The sequence below is a fragment of the Motacilla alba genome, chromosome 7 (assembly GCF_015832195.1).
Source record: "Motacilla alba alba isolate MOTALB_02 chromosome 7, Motacilla_alba_V1.0_pri, whole genome shotgun sequence".
NCBI lineage: Eukaryota > Metazoa > Chordata > Aves > Passeriformes > Motacillidae > Motacilla > Motacilla alba.
The window spans coordinates 14,462,478-14,483,951 of NC_052022.1; the positions used below are offsets into that span (position 1 = coordinate 14,462,478).

General features: G+C 48.4%; 1 protein-coding gene across 3 annotated transcripts in view; it reads right to left on the minus strand.

The window, feature by feature from the left end:
* The window catches only part of MARCHF4 (membrane associated ring-CH-type finger 4), a 97,370-nt gene that overhangs the window by 12,256 nt on the left and 63,640 nt on the right, over nucleotides 1–21,474 (minus strand). For 2 of the 3 annotated variants that reach the window (XM_038142558.1, XM_038142559.1), the window contains 2 exons: nucleotides 15,781–15,942; nucleotides 6,710–6,902 (listed from right to left, as the gene is read on the minus strand). In XM_038142558.1, the coding sequence (XP_037998486.1) occupies nucleotides 6,710–6,902; nucleotides 15,781–15,942 (355 nt within the window). The remainder of the gene's footprint in view (nucleotides 1–6,709; nucleotides 6,903–15,780; nucleotides 15,943–21,474) is intronic. The other variant, XM_038142560.1, reaches the window with a different exon arrangement.

The following is a 21,474-nucleotide window of genomic DNA, read 5'->3' on the forward strand; positions in this document are numbered from 1 at the left end:
CAGTGGATAAAAATAGGCCCCTTCTTTCAGGGGCAGAAGGGTGGCTTGTCTCGATTTTGCCGAGCATCCACTGTTCCTGGATAACAGCCAAGGAGTCAGTGGTCAGGTCAGCTTTGCAGCATCGCTTCTCCTGATGCTGGCCCAGCTACAGAGCCCACAATGATTGCTCCCCAGGAGGGACCCTGCCCAGCTGGATTGAGAGCCCCGTAACATGCCCTGTGGGGACTGCTTCTGTCTATACAGCCTCAGTACAGCTGATTGATCAATGATTTCCTCAGTGGTTTTTAAAGCATGCACACTGTGGCTGAATGTGTCCAAACTGGTGTTCATAGTGAAGAAAAGGTGACTTTGCTGCCTAGCTTTATCCCAACTGCCTGCTCTGAAGGTAGGACCTGGATCTGGTCACTCCCATTAGCTCCTGATAGATCCAGTTTACATGCAAATTGGGTAAGAAGTGCATGAAGAGCATGGCAAGCAGTGCATCAAGCTGAAAGGCACAGAAGACTTCTGTATATTCTCACAGATCTCTTCCAGGTATGCCAAAGCCACACACATTTGCTGTGTGGGCTGCTGTCAAGTCTCTCCTCCAAAGACATTTGCTGAATTTCTCTGCCTTGTGCTCTGAATTTAGGGTGTCATCAAGCCAACATGCAGGTTTGGTGCTTCCTCAAAACTGATTCCCTACTGTGGTAGCGATTCTTCCAGCTTTGTAGCTTGAGGGACTGTGTAGACCTGAACGAAAACATCTGCTTTCATTTTGAGAATGAGATCGATACAGATGAAGACCAAGACCGAGAAGACACCTCATTTCTCAGTTTCTTTTTATTTTGTTGTGACTTTGACTCCTAAATCCTTTGTATGCTGAGGGCCCAAGTGACCTGGCTAGATAACACCCCGAGGCTACCTCAGCCCGGCATTTCCTCTGGAAAGCAAAGCTCATTTAGAACAAAACCCCATTAGTCCTGGCAGGAAGCTTGAATTGTCACTGTTTCAAGGAAGCTCCATTAATTACTGTTCCCACTGCACTATGAAAGATCAAATGCTGTGGATCAGTTTTAATTGGCTATTGATTTCTTATGTTATTACCTATGGTTGTGCTGAGATGCTGTCAGACATACTGGATGCTTTTGATTATTCTTTCTGGCAGCTGGGATTAAAAACAGCAGGCAGACATTTCCTGATCTGTAATGGATTGCCATGGTGTGCCAACAAGAATCGTTGGCTGGATGAATGGTCCTGCTCTGCCCATCTTGTGCTGCTGAGCTGCAGTGCTGTTTTGAAGGCAAATACCATCGGGGCCAACCAGGGAAAGAGCGGGAAAAGCTTCACAGAGCACGAGGATTTAGCGCTTGAAGAAGTGCACTGCTGTCAGCACCAAGGCAGGGTGAGCCAGGGAGCAGGGACTTGGGCACAGACAAAGCTGAAGTGCCCATCAGTCAGTGATCCGAGGAGAGGCAGATCAGATTACTTTTGCATTGCTGGGGAAAATCCCCCAGCACGCCAACCTCAGGGAGACCCTGTGTGATCCCAAGCAGGCCAGCACACACAAACCATATTGCCACAGCCTTGCACACAGCCTGCTAATGGCCCTCCTGGAACATGCTTATCCCTCAGAGCCCATCTGGGGATGCCTGAGCCTACTCTGTGGCATGCTCTCATTAGCTGGCAGAGTTCCTCCTTGTTTAACAGGAGATGCTTTCCTGTCCTCCTGACCCTAAATGACACCTTATTCTACAAATGTCGACTTCCCCTAATTGCACCTTGACAGAGAGAGAGGCAAACCCCTCCTTTCCTCTCCAAGGACTGTCATTTAATTAACAGGCAGGTATCTCTCAGGATTTACAGACCAGCTGTAAGCTGCTACTCTCTCTACTTAGTAACTGAGGCCTGTGAAGACTCATTCCATTTATCTATGTATTTTGATACCTGCATTTTTGCTAATCTTGCTATGCGAGAGATTTACCTCTTGGAATTACCTCTCATGGACCACGGATAGAGCAGTTAATCAAATGAACAGTCCCCATCTCACTTCTCATTCCCTTCCTGGCTCCTGATCTCAGCTGTCTGTGTTGTAGATGACTTCATAGCAGAGCAATACCTATGCTGGCACCATCACCAGTTTCTAGTTTAATCCAACTCTCATATCTGTCCCACAGACATGACCAGAGATAGCACAGATGAAAGAGAGATCAGAATCAAAGACATCGAGGCTGGCTGGATATCAAGAAGCATTTAATTTGTTCCTCCTTCACAAACTGGGATCATCTCTCTGCAACCTGTTCTTGACATATGTTTTCTAAAAGGTTCTTAAATAAAATCCAGTACTGGAGGTTCCCACAAATCCCAAGAAATCTTTTCCAGGGCTCTTGCCCTCCTGTTAGGTGTCTGAGAGCAAGGGGGAGAACAGTGTTGAAAGGCCATCTTGCACATCTTGCCCAGAGGACAGAGATTCTGGTGCTTGGGGCCATACCACCCGTCCCACTGAGCATGAGGAGCAGACTGGTTTTACTTTGGTTGTGGTTTTTGTTTTCATCATGGGTGAAGAGGCAGATAATGGTTCCTGTCCCTCCCAACTGTTTTTGTAGGGCATGCTAGATCTAGAAAAGTCCAAAGAAAACTAGTCTATTACTGAAGGTTAGTGACTGAGGGTCAAATCCAGACCACTGGATTTTGTTCCATGGATCAGCAGTCTCTGAGTAAACAGACATATTTTGAGAATTCAGCTTGGAGATTATCTGACCATTTCAGAACAAATGAGGATAACAACAATCAAATGATCTGTGCTGAGGGAGCTATATATGCAAGGAAGCACTCAGGCCCTCACCTCTGACTCAACACCAGAAAGATCAGCGCTGCCATGGGATTGTCCATGCAAATTGCCAGATATCTCTATCTTGGCAAATCGCTACCTAAATCCCTTACTGACTAGGTAGAGAGGAGACCACACAAAACAGCTGGGCAGTTGCTAACTGCCCATCTGATTTTAGTCACACAGAGCTTTGCAGAGTTGGTGACTCTCCAGATTTGAGGCTCCACAGTGCCAGAGGAAGTGTCCTGCTGAGCACCTGCTGAGCAGGGTGTGTAAACTGGCCTCCGGGACAAGAGTTACTAGCTAGACAATGGATGTGAGACACCCAAGTAAAACTGAAGTGCAAACTGGCAGGAACTACAGAGGAGCTCTGTTTCAGCACATCTGCTCTTCAGTAAGTACCTTGTCTTTCAAACCTCTGCTCCTCTGCTAGCAAAAGAAAAGCTTGGAGTCAAGCTGGAGGAAGAAACAACTGGAATTCATACAATTACTGTAGGACCTATGGTATCACATTCTGCTAGCTAAGGCTGCCCAGCCTATTACAAAAAAAAAATGTACAGACAGTATCTTACATTAGCTAGAAAAAACAAGTGTGGTAGAACCGAGTGCACCTAATGTCCTGCCCTTTCCCCATGACTGAGCATTTCTTAGTTCCTAAATCTTTCCTATCCACCCACAGGCTAGGTAACAAAAGAGGAAAAGGGCTCTACTGCAGAGGAGGAGACACTGAATTGCACAGACAACACTCCAGTATTTCAAGATCCATTGCCACTGTAATTATCCATGAGAGGTTTTATCCTAAACTTGCAGAAATTGAACTAAAACCCAGGGACGAATAACAGGAGGCCTGGGGCCATGCTGGCAGTCAGGAGCAGAACTTTCAATCTCCAGAGCTGCCTTTGACTATTTGTCAAAGACCCTGCATGAGGCAGTAAGGTTTGGAAGAAGTCTAAAGAGAGGGAGAAAAGCTGTTCCACAGTGAGGAACTCACTGCAAGCCTTCTAGGGAGACATTGCTGCATCCATCACAAAGTTACAATGAATGAGGAATTCACCTCAGTTGCAGTGTTCATAGAATGGGCTGGGTTGGAAGGGACCTTAAAGATCATCTTGTTCCAAGCTGCCTTGGGCAGGAACACCTCCTACTACTCCAGGTTGCTCAGAGCCCCCCGTACAGTGCGGCCTTGAACACTTCCAGGGATTGGGCACCCACAACTTCGCTAGGCAACCTGCTCCAGTGCATCACCACCCTCATAGTAAAGTATTTCTTGCTAATATCTAACCCTACCCTCTTTCAAATTAAAGCATGACCCGTGTTCCATCACTACATGCCCTAAGTCCCTCTCTGGCTCTCTTGGAGGCCCCTTGACATACTGGAAAGCTGTATCCCCAGACCCTTCTCTTCTCCAGGCAGAACAACCCCAACACTCAGCTTGTGCTCATAGGAAAGAATTCCCTGGGATCAGTCCCTTCCCCTGGCCTGACCTGGCATTGCCCCTCAGTGGGACAGACCAGCCTTTCGGCTAGTGCTAGTGCATGCCCTGAAATCTGCAGGGCTGAGGAGAAGTCACTCAGAAAAGAGAGATGACCACATCAACAGCCAGGGAGTCACAGCTCCTGCTGAAGATCTCATTTGTCACTGAGTTTGAACTGGGCAGAAGAGGAGGAGGAGGGGAGGAGAGTGAACACACACTCTCAGCTAGTACTGCTCAGAGCTTATTTCCTCTCCACTGCTGAGCTGGCAGCAGCAGCAACAGCTGGGATTTCAAAGAGCAAAAATGCACTATACAACCAAGTTTTACACTGCAGGGTGGCAGAGGCAGAGGGCTGGCAGCATCACACATGAGCTTTTCTACAGGAATGGAGACAGAGCTCACGTGCGCCAGAACATCCCCTCTCCTGGATGAGCATGGGTGGGCTGCCTGGCAGCACGGGCAGACGTGCTGCACACAGCCCAAGCGGAGCCAGCTCCGGGTGGTTGCTGAGTGCTGGGCAAGAGAACCCACGTACAGACATGTTAACTCACTGCATCTGTAATGCTTCCCACTGGCTTTTGAGTTTGTGGGAAAGCCAGCATGCCTGGCACCCCAAGACTGCCAGCTGTGCAGGGAGGAACATGAGACAAGGGAATGCCCCAAGTCACGACTCTGAAACGTTCCTGGGAATGGGATGTCTGTTTGTTTTTTGGCTGGGGAAAAAAAAACCTAAAAAACAAAGCTCCCAGCTTAGGGCATTATGCTTTATGGTGACATCAGTGGAGATCCAAATAAACTTACTTTTCCCTCAAAGAAGGTGGAAAAGAGAAATAGAGGCCAAATCCTTTGAAAAATTAATGAAAACAAACAAAAGAACCTAAAATCTGATCTGTCTGCCCAGTTCCCCTTCAGTTCAAGGTTGGCATTGTTTGTTCTCTGCTATGTGGGAAGATTTACCTCCCATTAACAGATGAGCTAATCAGTTCCCCTCAGCTCTTGAAGCTTTATCAAAGCCAGTTAATCATGTTACTGATGTCTGCCCAGCTCAGAGCCTCTCCACTTCTGTCCCCTGCCAATAAGGCAGCACATGTGCACACCACACACACATAGGGAAATTTTTTTTCCACTTTCAATTCCTCCAGCAAGAGAACATAGCCTATTGTGCCTATTGTGCCAACACATGGGTGCTGCCCATCTCTCTTTAACCCTCTTTGCCCCACTTTGCTCTTGGGGAAATGTGGTAGCTCCACCAGCATCACATGAAGGAGCAGGATGATCTCTACAGGCCAAGCTCACATCTCATTGCTAGCACAGTGGTGGCAACAGTGGGAGGAACTGGTCTTGGCAGGCCCAAATCCCGTGCTGGAAGGCTGCTGAGGCCAAGAGCCATTTGAACCTGGACACCAGGGAGTGTGGTCCAGAATTCTGTCCCTGCCACTGGGTCTGTTTTACTTCTGCCCTCAAATTCCATCAGTTGCTGCTCTGTCTTGCTTCTCCTGAGGGCTGGAATGGGGGCCATTCTTCCCTCTGGAATGGCTCTATCCACACATACACATATCCACCAAGTCAGGATGACTGCCTTTTCCCACTGAGTTTGGGAGGGCTTCTTCTAACTTCCTAACAGTGATGGCAGGACCCAGACATGAAGAGCTCTTTGGTTCCCTTTTTGCTTCCTGTCAGGGTCACTTGAACTGACAAGTCATCTTGTGGCCTGTGCTTGGGTGGACACTGCTCAGGGGCACATTTGGAGGTGACTGGTGCTCACCAGTGTTTCAGGAGCTGCTGCAGGTATTGGCAGCTATGTCCCTCCATCCTGCAGACCTGCACTGGTCCCAGGGAGACTCTACTGGGGTCAGGCTGACAGCAGCTGCTGTGCTCCCCAGGCTTGTGCAGAGTGAGGCAGCTGCATTCTCAAAGAGCTGCTCTGTACCAGCAACCTGACAAGGACCCCAGGCTGGCCCGTGACCTGGTTTGGACTTGCAGCTCCAAGGTGGGCCAAAGAAGGGGAAGCCACTCCTGCCTGGCAGAGAGACTGGGCTGGAGAGCCAAGGAGCCGTGTGTGGAGAGACCCTGCCATGCCCAGTGTGAGGCAGACCCTAAATTAGCTATTCCAGGAGGAAAGGAGTTCCTCTAAAGTCTTACACTCCCCAGCCTCCCCCAGACCTCCCCACCCACTTCTTGCTCTGAAGAGACATCTGCTTCTCTCTGGCGTTTTTGCAGGTGCCTCTGCCACCCCAGCCAAGGAAACACTCTGGGGCCACCCAGACGAGCTGAGAGAACAGTGAAAAATGGGCCATAAAAGCAAAGAGGAGGAAAAGCTGTGAGCACTCAATCCAAGCCAAACTGTGTGGGCTGGCTCTCCATGCCATCTCCCACTGCTCTCCGCAGGTGAGTGAGCGGGCGCGGTGTGAGATACGATCACCCACCTATACAGACAATGTCCATGAAGCCGTACATTCCATAGCAGATCTGGAAGAGCAGGTCCTGGCGCTGCCACTTGGCTGAAGGACTGAAGGTCGACCAGATGAGCCACGAGATACTGGCAATGAGGAAGAGGGAACCCAGGATGGCCGCTGCTATCTGAACCTTCTCAATGACTGTCAGAGAGATGGCCTGCCACTGTACAGGGAGGGGACAAAAGGGAGGGAGGGAGGAAGGACAAAAGAGAAGAGATTAGTTACTTGGAGCACATCACTGTTTTACACCATTGTGGTGGCTTTGGAGATCTCAAAGAGCACCTATGAGCATAGGTGCTTTTACCCCATCCATATCTGGGATGGAGCATGGCAGATGTTCAGTAGTGCATGGCCTTGGGTTTCTTGACAGCTCTGCCGAAGAGGCAGTGGAAAGGAATCCTGCATCTCACCAGGAAAGCACAGCGACCTGAGTAAGGCAGGATGAATGAAGGCAAGACACCAAAAACAACATGCCCGTGTCAGTAGATCTGTGATGGTCATCACAAACTGTAAAGCTCAGTTGTTCCCTCAAATAGAAGCCAGGCAACATCCTCATCCAGGGCATCCCAGTACCAAAAGAGTAAGTATCTCAAAGAACCAAGCTTTCTTTTGAAGGCCTCATATGAGCTGGCTCTGTGCCACTTTGTGAGATCTGACACAATCACAGCCCTAGGTAGAATCTCACAGTGGCAATGCAAATCCGACAGAACGTGCTACAAACAACACAAGTTGTTGTGGTCAGGACACCCTGCCTTTAGATGATGACATATTCAGGCTGTGTTCCAAGGTAAATGTAAATGCTTCTTCCTCAGAAAAAAAATAGAAATAACTCCTCCAAATCCATTCACTTTGTCAAAGAGTTTTGTATAAGCTACGTTATAAATATCCTAAACCCAGACTCCTCTCTGTCATCCAGCAAAAAATCTCCCCACTCAGATTTACACTGCTGAGAAAACTGTCCTATAAAACCAAGAGCACAAACTGTAGTCTTTAACAAGACTTGGGGACATGGTCCATAGCATCTTCTGCAAATCAAAAATCAAATGTGTTAACAGGCTGAGGAGAGACACTCTCTCCTGGCATTGAAGTATATAGGCCACCTCTAGCTGTGAGATACATGCCCTTGAAATCACAGTGGGACTGGCAGGAGGATAAACAAAGATGGACTTCAACCTCCTGCAGGTACAGAGGATTCAGAGGAGTTGAAAATCTTTAGCCCAGATCCAGCCCAAATTCAGTGTCCCCGTGAAGTGACAGTCTTGTGAGATCTCAGTGCCCTGCATGTTTGTCAAACATATCCGAGGACAGAGCAGGATCACCCAGCAAGCCTTGTCCCATCCTTCTGCAGTGCAAGAAGGGAGTTCAAGTACTGGATACCTCTTTAATGCCTGGGCCAGCCAGGAGTTAGCAATGTTTTTTGCAAGGACTTTTGAACTCTGACTGAAGGGTGAGAAGGACAAGAAGTGACTTGTGCTGGTACAGGCATGCTTGGCACTGCTACCAGTCCAATGACCAAACCCCTGAACTGAATGCACTTCCCTGGAAAGGGCTGCATTTGGAGAGGGACAAACAAGAGCTTCAGCCAGAGGCTGAGGTCTGTGGGTGGCAACTGAAGGAGATTCCTCTGCCTCTGCCAGCCTTGCTCCTTGGCTTACATCCTGCATGGGCAGACAGCCCTCAAATTGTCTACCATGGATGTGCAGCACCAGTGAGGTAGGCAGTACCAGCTTATTTGGTAGTTGGCCACAGAAATGGCCACTGAGCTGCTGAGCAGAGAGAGAGCTTGTTCCCCCTGAAGCAGGACTGGCCTCAGCTAAACCCAGTCTCTTCCCTGGGCTCAGCTACTCCAGTCCCCTTCCTGCCATCTGCCCCAGCAGCTGACCCAAAGGCAAACGCTTAGCACTGGGGACACTCAGTTATCTTTTCAACAGCCCATTCCTACTCTGCCACAGCCCGACCTGCTCCATGCCTCCACCAAATCCATCTGGCCCCTTTGTGCCACTGAGAAGGTCCCACAGTGAACAGCCTGGAAGTCCCAATGCTGCAGAGGTGCTGGAGTCTACAGGAGAGGTGCAATGGTGCAGCTCCTCTCCTGACATCAGGCAGAGCAAAGGCCACCCAGCACCCATCACAAATCTGGCTTCTGAGGGTGGGATAAGCAGCTCTGCCATCCTCCCATCAGCTCTTCAGCTTTGTTCTCAACAGCACCATAAGCCAATGAAGGACAAAACTGCATGCAATGCCATTAGCCCAGAGTTCCAGGACTAAATTCATGCGGTGGGGAGGGAGCTTGGCTATGTGCATGGGATTGCAGTTTCGCCCCTGCAGCTTTCCCCAGACCTCATCTCCCCTTCCACTGCCTGTGGCTGACTGGGAGGGAATGAGAGTGCTGAGAGCACAGCCCGGTGCTGCGTGCGAAGGCTTTACTGCAGGCCCCTCACACTGACCCGCGTGCGCCTGTGCCAGCCAAATCATTCTGCATCATTTCTCTCTCTTGAGGAGGTAATGGACTGGCTCCTCACCATCTGCCCGGCATACTCCAAGGCCTCTGGTAACAACAGGTCCTTCCAAGGTAGCAATTAGAGGCAAAGGGAAGGCAAGAAGAAACTGTTTTCTACAACTAGAAGCCATGTACCACCAATACCATGGCTTTGCAGAGAAAGGGAGGCTTAGGTGTAGCACTAAATACACTGTCAAAGGGGATGGGGCTCAGAGAACAGAAGAGCAACACCTGAGTGCAAAACCTCAAACTCTGCTCCCCTTGGCTGGGAACAGGTAGGCTGAAACACTGGCAGGGACAGTGCCTGACACTGCTCAGCTAGCAGTGGCTGCTGGGAAGTTCACTGTGGTGATAATGAAGAGCCTGGAGTCTGTCAGCTGTGCCAGGGGGTAGGAGGCTCTCCCCCTGCATCTGGCACTAAGTGACAGTGACACAGAGCAGCAGTCCTGACTCTGTTCAGAAGGTGGCACTGGGGTGTGATTACCCTCTGGCAAGGAGGTAAATGGGTCAAAGCTGAACATTGGGGAAAACAGCCATCATGCAGAAGAATTTAATATTTTCCAGTAAAAAAAAAAAGAAGTAATAAATGTTGTATTTTCTCTCTGGCAACCCTGAGAACTGCAATTTACTGTCCCAGATCTAGCTTGAGCCACTAATAACTAGAGCCATTATTTTTCATATTTTAATTCTATTTTGCTATACATCTTAGTGTATGAGATAGAAGATGTTAGCGTGAGACAGAAGATAGAGCCTGTTACCCCCATGAGTGCTCAGACAGAGAAGTCCAAGAGCTGTTCAGAGGTGGAATGTGCTGATGAATTTCAGCTGCAGGAGCTGGGCTTGATATGTCCCTGCACTGGTAGCCTTAGGAGCTCACCTCAATCATAGCACCATGTCTTTCAGATTTCATAACAGCCCGTAGAAAATCACTGCTTTTCCCAAGCCTTCTCCATCCTCATTATGGCCAGCAGACCAGGGACTTGGCAGGTGACCCTATCATCCTTGGGTCACCATTAGAGCTGCTCAGCAACTCTGGAGTCCCTCTACTGGCACATCTGAAACCCCCAAAGCTCTTTGTCTGAATGCTTGGCAGCAGACACAGCCTCCTCCCTCCAAATCTCCAGCTCAAATGTTCAAGATTTAGCAAGATCACAGTGTCAAGCAATCCCACCTTATGAGAAGAGACCTAAAGCTGAGCCCCTCTTCCCTCAGCTGATAATGACTTGAGCTCCTGGTAGCCAGTGAGCTGCACTAAAGTGCACCTTTAACAACTCAGCTCACCCAGGCTGTCAGTCAGGGACATGACCTTTAGGCAGGTAGAAAGCTCTACAGATGCTCTGCCAGTGCTGAACAAGGCAGAACTAAGGACTTGGTGGTACCAAAAAGCTTTAAAGGCTCCTACAGGATAATAGAATCAGCTTTGTGAGCTCCAGACTCACAATGGCTTCAGAACATGCCCAAGCGGTTGTCTGTGATGGTCAGCCACCTACACTGCTAAAGTGCTCCGACCCTCCAACCCCTTCTGGAGAAGCTGTCTGGAGCTGTCTGTCTGTCCTCTGCTACCATCCCACTGGGCCAAGTGCTTTGGCACACCACCCATGTCTGCAGGTGCAGACTACTCTCTCTCAGACCAGTTTCCCCAAGTTTTCCCATTTTGCCTAAACTGCAAAGCTCTGCAATCCAGATGCTTCACAAAGGGCTTCTTAGGAGCTCAGGTCTGACATTTGTGATGACTTTAGTCAGGGTCCAAGCTGGTACTGCTGCCTTTGAGTATGTCACTTCTTCTCCTGCACTTTTCATAACCTGCAAGTTGTACTTGACACAAACCCGTTTCCCTGTTTGGCTCAGTGCTTCTGCTTAGAGGTTTGTAAGTGAACACCTGCTAATGTAACACAGATGAATAATGTCATTACTATAGTATTTAATGCCTGATCTGTATTTCCCTTTCTTCGGCACTTGTAGTCTACAAAGTTTCCCAAGCACCAGCACAAGCATATCCAAGGCAGATACTGCCTGCAGAAGATGTCTATGTCTTACTGCAGCAGCTTGCAAAGAAGTCTCATTTGCTGGAAAAGCCTTCCTGCACTCCCCTGAGAGCTCCTCCATGCCTGCCTCAGGCAGTTCAGTTTATTTTTATTGCTGTATCTGACACGTCCCCTTAATACACATCATTAACATCCTGAGCTGTGCTAGTCAGCAATTTAATTCTCAAACCCAGGGTCACAAGCAAGAGGAGGTTTTTCCTAGAAGGTTGGAGAGGATCATTTGCAGCTTAGGTGTGGTTCTCTCCTTGCTCTGTCCCAAGACCCTGACCATCAATCATCTTCTGGAGGATGGTTTTTTTTCACAAATTAGCCAAGCAAAATGAAGCCATTGCTGTGGCATAGCTTCCCTGCTGTACACTTACAGATGCTGTGGCTTATTCAGATACGAGAAAAGCAGCAAGGAGGAAGGAGGGCCCAGTAGGGCCATGTAATGGAAACGTACAATGATGAAAACCCCCCTCCTCCATGTGCCACAGCATCTGGTAAGACTCAGGCTACAGCACTGGCATGCTGGAAAATTCCTGTTATAACACACAGGCCCTGAAGTCTCTCTTGCAGTGACTGCACCCACTGCTTGCAGGCTGAAGCTGAAGCTCAGCAGGGACCAGCAAAGCTCATGCTCAACACAACTGATTCAGCAGGCTGGGACAACCAGGAGACATCAGTAAACCTGCCTCAAGCTTTTTAGCTCAGCATCTCAGGCTGAAGTTCAAACACCCTGTGGGATCAGCTGCTCTTGCAGTTGTGTGTCCTGATGAAGAGGCCATGTAAGAGCACTCATCAGCTCCTAACAGATCATCATCATGGATAAAATGGAGCCAGAGGAGAAGAGAGACCAGATCCCAACCCCAGCACTGGATAACTGGGGATCTTTGGAGCTGAAACAGCCCGCAATGCAGGAAGAGTTGGAGATAACAGCTGTAAATCAGAGCTGAACTCATCAAGACTGCAGACAGTTGTTGGGAAGGTTGGCTCAAACAGATTTTCTCTTTGCTAAAATCAGAGCATCAGAGTGAATGTGGTTCAGGACTGACTACAAAGGAGGTATATAGATTAAATACACTTCAGAGGCCCATCAAGGCAGATACCTACTCCACTATGTATCAGCACCAGGGTGCAGGCAGTACCGTCATGTGCTTCTAAACCCCAGTGCCTTCAGGGTCTTATAAAAAATCATGGGCTTTACACAAGTATTACAATGGAGGGAAGCATTTAAAGCCTCCAAGCCTGTGACTCCTCTCTTGGTCACTGGCAAACTGGAGAGCAGAATGGACTGGTGGATGGATGGATGGATGGATGGATGGATGGATGGATGGATGGATGGACGGATGGATGGACAAAAGCTCTGGATTTCTTGGTTGTTCACAGCTGATGGGATATTTTTGCTCATTCGCTGCCCAACTGCTGCTTGGCAGGACACCTGCTATGTTGTTCAACAACTTTAATTCCCCAGTCTCAGCAGGTTAGCAGTATTGCTGCTTTAAGACCTTTGCTCTTAAATGCCTGCAATCCAGGGAGTGGGGAGTGGTGTGGGTTAATTTACAGAGATTAATTCTGCCAAAATAGAAGACTAAAGGTCTCTCTCTGGTATGAAGCACAGTAATAGCCCGGAGGCTGGAAGAAGCCTGTGTTAATTATGCATGAACCCGGCTGTAACTTCTCTGCCCACACCATGAATCTCCAGACACATCTGGCCCATGCTGTGCTTCTAAGCACTCCAAAAAATGTACAGCAGATGTCAAAATGGGCAGAGAAACATGCAGGTCCCAGGGAACATGTGGGTGTTGGATGTGCGGCTCTGCTCAGACCAACTGGACATGCTTCAGGGAGCCCAGGGTCTGCCAGCTGCCTGGATCTGGCTTCCCAGCAGTCTATCAGACACAGGACACAGGAGAGAAGTAGGCCATGTTGCTGGTTAGAATCTAGCCAGGCTCAGAGCATCACCCAAATAAGTTATATTGGACAAGGAGATGAGGCTTGTGTGGTCCTTGCCTGTATTATGGTTGGTCTGGAAAAAAGAGATGACCTTGACTTCCTACAGCACTTGCCCTCTGAAAACTGTGCTTGAGAAAACTCAAGAGATTTCTTGTAAGAATAAAGCTGGGCCCAGGTTCCAGCAGACCCTGAGAAGAAAGATCAGGGACTTTGAGATATACTTGTATGTCCAGCTGGCCCGTGTTATCCACACGTGGGGTGCAGACCAAGCAGAAAAGATGCTCCTTCCACCTGCACATGCCGTGACTTGTTATGGGATACAGTGTTGGGGCACAGTAACTCCTGGGTCCTCTCTGCCTCCTTTTCCCAGTATCTTGCCAGATGGCGAGAGCCGCTGAGAAATGAGGCATTCATAGTAAGGGGTTACAGGGGGCCCAAGCCCTTAGAACTGGTAGAAAGTCCTGGCCTGGTGCATCAGCCACTTCCCACAGGATTTTGCATATTAATGCCAGGGTAGCATCTGCCTCCCAGCAGTGCCTTTGTGCTGGCACCAGACAGGGCACCCAGGCACACAGCTGTAGCTCTACACACTGAATTTATTCCAGGCCAAGTGGTTTTTCACTCCAGTTGCTTCTTCCCATCCTCCAAATTTCCAGTGCTTCTGTGAGAAGTGCTGTGAAGTCTAAACCAGAAATGTGAAGGCTCCAAGCCCTAGATCTGCACAGTCCTCTGGGACCCTTGCTCCTGGAGCTGAGCTCTCTAACTCAGCTGTTTCTGCCACTCAGTGTTCATGGCAAAGGCCATCAGATCAGGCCACATTCTGACAGGGGAGCTCAGAGACAGAGCAGCTTTGCACAGGCTCTGAAAGTTGTGTGTGAGAGAGGTGGAAGCTTGTCCATGAGCAGGTCCAACAAATTTTTAGCTGAGTGAGGAACAGGAAGAAAGTTAGTGACTCATTGCCCTGACCCACCTGAAAGTGCAGAGTGTTTTGAAGTCATTCATTAAAGGTGGTTCTGGGGACACAAAGGCTCACAAATTTGTACTCACAAACCTTCAGTGCTGCTCAACATTGCATCCCCAGTCTGAGACACAGGAAGCATTAGGGCACTCATGGAGCAGCTTTCCAGAAATAAACAAAAGCTGCTTTGTCCACATCTCCCCTCCTGTCTTTCAATCTGCTCTGAGTTACCAGAGCCAAGAAATTAAAACATTCTGGGTCGAGGCTTGGGATGAAACTACTGATGTGTCCAGCCCGTGGCTCATGGAAAATTGAATCAGAAGCTGTAGGGGCTCTCAGAGAGCAGGCAGGCTTTTCCTTCCCCTCAGCAAAGTTTCCCCATGATGTCCCCCTAATTTCAGTACTTTATTAAAGTCTGGAGTCTAATGGGTTGTCCCTTTTTCCTCAATGTAGCAAGTGACCTCAAACCCAGAAAAAACCACACAGAGATCACAGTTTGAAAGAGAGAGCAGGAGTTTGCATTCCCCCACTCCCCTGTACAACTGGGCACCATCACCAGCACTGTCCTTGCCTCCTGTGAGGTAGAGAGTGACCTGCAAAGGGCCAGGCAGTGAACAGACCAAAATCCCTACAGACATGACCCTGGTCTCTAAACCACTGTAATGCCTCTCCAGTGTAGATGATGCTGATTAAGCAGAAGTGCCTGAATGTAATGTGCTTCCCTATGGCCGAGGCACTAATGATGCTCAGCAAAGGCATGCAGCAATTAATGCATCTTCAGGCATTGTCCCTGCAATAAATCAATAGCTATTAAGGATAATTTATCCCATTTTTAATAGTCGCACAGGTTTTCCCATTCTGAATCCTGATTTTAAATCATCAGTCTGTACTGCAACTTATTCACTGCAATGCTTTTCATATAAGAAAGAACATGGGTCCTTGGATGACTTTCACAGACACATCAACGTGTGCTTTATCTGTTGCGTGCACATCTGAAAAAGTCCATCAAGAATCAGGCTTGAAGAGACCAGAGTATCAGAGTCAACACATGATTGTGTGAGAGCAGTAAAGCGAAAAAGGGGGTGAGATCAGAGAGGAGAGCACTAAGAACCCTCCATCTGCCTCCACCATCCCTCACGCCAACACAGTGGAGTCTCAGCAGGAGGAGATCAGGATTAATGGCACAACTATAAACACGTGGAGTCTTGACTGCTCAGTCACAGACTGCGTGCTCTGTTGCAGTAAATCCCACAATGGCACAGTCCTTGCCTGGCCCTGGAGGCAGGCACACCTGGGGTCTCCAGTGGATGAACACATTTGAATGGCTGTGAGGTGTTACAGCACTATTGTGGAATTTTCAACAGGAGGCAAGTGAATATAGGAATTGCCAAGGTGAGAAAGAGCAGACTCCCAAGGGATGCTCCCAGAACCACTGAGCAGAACATGGGGTCTCTTTGGACCAGCCCCTGGCAATCCTTTCTAAGTGTCTCAGAGATATGAATCCCTGTGCACAGGGAAGGAAAACCCACACAGGTAAAATCCACTTGCTCTCAGAAACAAAAATTGAAACAAGAATAAATAGACTTTGAAATGTCTCTAGTACCTTTACCTGCAGAGGGTTCTTTGTGCTTATGGCAATGACGTGATACTTGTAGTAACACAGCTCACAGCTCCAGCAGCCTCTCTCGCTAATCCATTTGATCAGACATGGCTGGTGCGTGCACTTCACAGATCCATCGCATCGACACGGGCTCAGCAACTCCCCCTGAAACAGACAGACAGCGTCAGCCAGGCTCCCCTCCTTCACAGCATGGCACAGCACACGTGGCACGGCATGGCAGAAGCTCCCTGATCCACCATTTCAACTTTCTTCCTTTTTCACCTGGTTTGGCTCAGGCAGTCATGCTGCTTCCATCCCTTTTCCTTCTAATAATGCTTGGCTGATGTGAACTGAGACTGTCAGGGATGTAATAGTCTCAAATGGGTCTTACATGCCTTGTCACCACTGAAGGAAAAGCTAGATGAGCACAATTCTTACCACTCCAGAGGACCCACACTGACCCCAGCCAGTGGACATACTCCTGCTGGCAACGAGATGCCACTGGTTCATTGCTCAGGTTTTTGTCTCTCTGCTACCTATTTTAGAAAGTAAGGTTGGTGGTGGTGGTAAGTTGTGAGACAGCCTCTGCTGCAGACTGATGTCCTGCTCAGACCCAGGTAGCTTCCTCAAGCCCAGGCACACAAAACGTCCTCAAATTTCTCTCCCACACCGTCCACCATCCCAGACAGTCCCACTGGTGAACTACAGGGCTGGCTATTTGCACCCTAGAAGCAGGCAAGATGGAGAACAAATTGCGTTATGGCCTGTGACCCAGAGAGTTATGAGTGGTGGCCGAAACACAACCTCCTGGCTCATTCCCTTGTTTCTGGTGCAGCTTTTAACAGGGTATCCATGAAACCCCCATATTATTCTGATCTGCTATCATCCTGTTCACCCTGAGACTAAACTCCTTTATGCACACAAGCTCAGGAGCCCTTTACAGTTGTTTGGCATTGCTTATTTAGGTTAGGAGGGAGCCATTACATTTTACTCCTCACTGTTTAGTGTTTAAAAGCCATAATATAGATTCCAGTAGTCTCTTTAGCTGTGTTCCAAGATTAAAAAGCTTTTAAAGGCAGAATAAGAATATCCATGGGACAGGGAAGGTTGGATCATACCTTCAGCATTGGAGAGAAGATATTTGCTCTCACAGCCCAGATCAGCCTCATCACTAGCCTGATGGAACACCAGGATAACAGACCCTGGCACTGGACACTGCTGGATATGGTAAAAGACATCTATTCCGACTGCCTCGGATTATAAACCAGATCCTGCTCTTGCTAACCATGGTGGGAAACTATCTCAGCTTCTAGGTCACTACATCAAGTCTCAGGACCTGAGGAACTGAGGACCACGCTGGGCAAGTGTGATACTTCTTTTTACAAAACCTAATGCAAACATGTTAATAGTTTCATTTGTTTCAGCTAGGTCACCTAAAAATGTCATCTTTCATGAAATTTTAGCAAAACTGTAAGTAACTGTTTATGTTACAAACCCAGCCTTGGCTCTACTTGTTATTGGTTTTCATTACATATTGGAGGGGATATAAAGGGAGAGGGGGAGCAAGGAGAGTTGTAGGCTCCATGCACCTTTTCTACCTGGAAAGGGGTGACATGACAAACCAGAAGAAGGGAAGTAGGGAAGGATTAGATGGGAGAAAGGTGCACGTGGGAATGAGCACTGGCATTTGGCACTCAAACTCCCCACGTGAGGTCCAATTTGAGGGGGCTCAGGTTTGGCTGTGCATGTTTGTGCCCTCAGCTGAGACTGGGGTGGGACATCACCAGAGTGACTAGGAGCCCAGAAAAGCAGGTACTACCAGACAGGATGCAAAAGGGGAGGGACCAGAACTTGGCACAACTCCTCTCCTTCCCCGCTCACCAAACCTCTTCCACACCAGCCTGGTACAAGGACCACTGCTCTGTGCCTCTGGTCTGCCCCTCTAATCTCAGTCCCTGGTGCCTTATTTTGTCAACAACTTTGCTCCTCAGCACACAAGTGAGGCCTCAGCAGTAAGGAGGTCACGCAGAAACCTCCCAGATCTGCAGCATCCCTGCCTTTCCACCTCACTGCACACCTGGGTCTCTTGCAAGGCTCAAAATGGTGAGTGCAGGACCTGGGATTTGTCTAGCAAGCAGCTGGAGGCATCGATGATGAGGGATCAGGAAAGTAGCAGAATGGAGCAAGAACTAAGAGCAACAACCTCCAGGCAAAGGCAGAGGGGAAAAGCTGCAGCTACAGCCTAGCCTCACGTTGGCTTCTGAGGCTCTGTAATAAATGAGTCTATGAAACCTGAGCTCCTCTCTTCAGAGCCAAGAGATGTTCACAGATGTCCTACAGCACCATGGGAACCCAGTCTCCCTCCCTAGCTATGATGCTCAAACACACAGTCCTGCCAGCTCCTACAACCTCAGGATTCAGCTGTGGAGATGAATCCCCCAGTAACTTGATTTTAGCAAATCTAGCAAAAACTCAATTTATGACATTTTCTCCAACCGTCTGTAATATTACATCCTTGCATGTGGCACACAGCTATTTTTGCATACTGTGAAGCCCAATTCTATCCACAGCAGGCATTTGTAAAACACTGCCACATGCACACACATGCACATGCACTCCTGTACCAGCAGAAAAACAAACACCAGGGGCATATTAAAGGAATAAATCCTTTGTACAGCAAAGGAGAAGGAGTCTCATTGCTGGCTGTACAGAGAGCTCAGGAGCAGACCATTGGCTGTGATACACAGGAAGGTTTTGCTGTACAGAGTCCTCTGCTGCTAAAAGCTATAGGAACATAAAAGCAAACCCAAAGAGAGACAAAAATCACAATTAGAGATGGAAATTAAATCCCTAACACCCTTTTTTTAGGTTTGTAGAAGATGGGTCTGCACAACATATTCTCCAGTGTTCAAAGAGCAGCATTCCCACCAAATCCCTTTGGGGACTGCTCTCCAAAAACCCTTTGAAGGGTCTATTTCCCTACTTCACAAAATTTATTTTTGCAACTTCACATTGTAGAGTTATAATCCCATCACTGGGATGAGTCTAAGCAGCATTTTTCCTTTGTCAGTAACTAGTGGAGAAATGCTCTCCAACTGCAAGCTTCCTCCTCAGTTTACTGCTCACTACCATCTTGTTCTTCTGAAACAATGAAGTGTGCTTTGGAGTCAGGGCCCCTGTCTTTTTTTTTTTTTTTTTTTTTTTTTTTTTGTTATCCAAGTCTAAATTAGAAAATAACAGGATTAACTAAAAGGGAAAGGTGCTCTGGCTCAGCCACAACCATTTCAAACACATGCATGAAATGTTCTTCCCTACTTACTTCTGGAAAGAGTAATATACTGATCAATTATATAGATAATATTCTTCCCTATTTCACACTATAAAGGGAGCTTGTCTCAAGGAAGAGCAAGGGCAAGGCCACACTGAAATGCCTTTACCCTGAGGAGAACAATACTGCTGGAGATGCACCAGTAGTGCAGCTCTGCTCCAGCTCTGTCCTTTCTGACTGAATTCCCAACCTGTACCCATTTCAACACGTCAAAATGGTTAATGATTATCTGGCCCCTGCTATTTAAAGCCTACTGGCAGGAGTGCTGAGAAAATATGGGAAAAAAAATTATTGGCAGTGCATGCTTGTGGTGCTCGGTATATCCAGGGAGAAAATAAGCACGTCAGGAGCAGCGTCACCCCTGTTGAGTGGTGGTAGCAGAGTTTTGCCTGGCTTTTATCTGTCATTTATCAGTGCTGGGAGCCCATCCGCATATCCGCAGCTGCAGCTGCTCACCCACCAGCAGGCAGACATGGGATGTGTTTCCCAGGCCTGTTCTTTTAACTGCAAATGAAGAACAGCAAATCCACCCACCCAGTCTCCTTTAAACACGGCAGGGCTGGGGATGATGGTGTCACTGGGCCAGGGTGTGGTTGGTCTCCTGGGTTGGCCCAGCTGTGCTCACCTATGTCTGGTGCCTGGGCTACTCCTGAGCACCAGCTCAGCAGGAAAGAGCCATGTTACCAACATCCTCCTACCACACCATTAAAGCAAACATTTTGAAAGACAGTGCAAGCTGTACAGAAAACCAAGACAGCTAATAATGATCTTCAGACCTGCAGTTTTTTATTCACCTGTGCATTTTTCCTGCTCAGGTATGCAAAGTAGCACAAGCATCAGTCAGAAGAGCAGTGCCCTGGGCCAGAGCAGGTCAACGAGAAGACGCTGGAGGAGTTGTCCCATCACAACGGCTGCCATCTCTCTCTGGGGGTGTACATGCAACTGCAGCTGCTGCTCACAGATGTGCATGCGTGCATCTGACTGCTAGCATTTATCTGAGTTTGCCTTGTTTGCAAAAGGAAGTCAGGGTCATTTAATTTCAGGTCTTCAGCTGCATCTCCTAAATATACTTAAATCTTCACATTGAGTTTAAATGCAATGCGAAGTTTTATTACGGCAAATAAATGCCAAATGATTTCTATATTAGGAACATAATTACAGACAAATTAAGTACAATGGCAAAGAGAAGCCCATTGTTACACAGCTGGTAAACTTCAATAAGCATGTACTAATGACCACTCTGTCTTCACACACTTACAAGAGTTGCCCTTCTATCCTTTTGAACTAAACATGTTGTTACCAGCATCTCAAATGCTTCCTCATGCATGCAAGCCCTGTGCCAGCCAGCAACAGGCAACAAGGGACATGGGATAGGTATCTATGTGTACGTGTGTGTATGCACATGTATTAAATTGCACGGCACTCTCCAGCACTGGGGCAAATTGACACAGACTGGGGACTCAGAGAGGAGTGGATCTAGGTCTCCTGTGGTGCCAGGACAGCACAGGACACGGTTATGTATGGGTCTCTGGTGAGATGGCATTTCCCCAGGCACCTCAGCAGAACTGGGTGCTGATCCCAATCTTCATCTTGGCAGAAATCTGCTGAAAGACTTTTCTTGACCCAGCTGGGGGAATGCCCCAACTGGGCATCTCCTAAAACCTGGAGAGTCTGTAGGAAAATCTATGCAAGTGATTAGAAAAATAAATAATCCAGACTGCCATCTCTCTGACCAGAATTGGATCATCCCACAGCTCCCCCACAAGACCTGATATCCCTGTGGCATGCAGAGACAGCACTGCCCATGGCAGGCAAGATCTGTGTGCCCTGGGGGTGCTATGAGTACCCCCACCCCAACAGCAAGAGAAAATGCAGTCCCATAAAGGAGAATAATCCAGCTCTGGACAACTGTTTCTGTTGCTTAGCTGTGATTTTATTAAGGCTGTGACTGCCTGGCTGAAGCTTCTGGTGTGTGCTCTTGGCCTGGCAGCTCCCTGGGTCAGGATCATGTCTCTGCAGGGCTCAGCTGTGCTAGAGGTGTGGACCCTTCTCCAGGATTCCTCAACCTCTTGGCAGTAGGAAGGAGTAGCTACAGCTGGGCATGTTAGGCTGGGGGCTCTGAGATGGGTGTGGTGGGGGCACAGCTCTGCTTTTTCATGGTTTTCTGCAATTTTCAATGGGTATTAGCTGTTCTGTGCGCCTCAGGCATCTCTGCCTACAGGCTGGGTGTGAGCAGACAGGGATCTCAGCTTTAGTGCACCCAGCAAAACCATCACACACCCCTCTGGGACCACCAGGAGTATTTTGGTGATGTCTGGGAGTGTGGGCGCTGGTTGGGAAAGGGATGTGTCTCACAAGGTCCTGAGCCA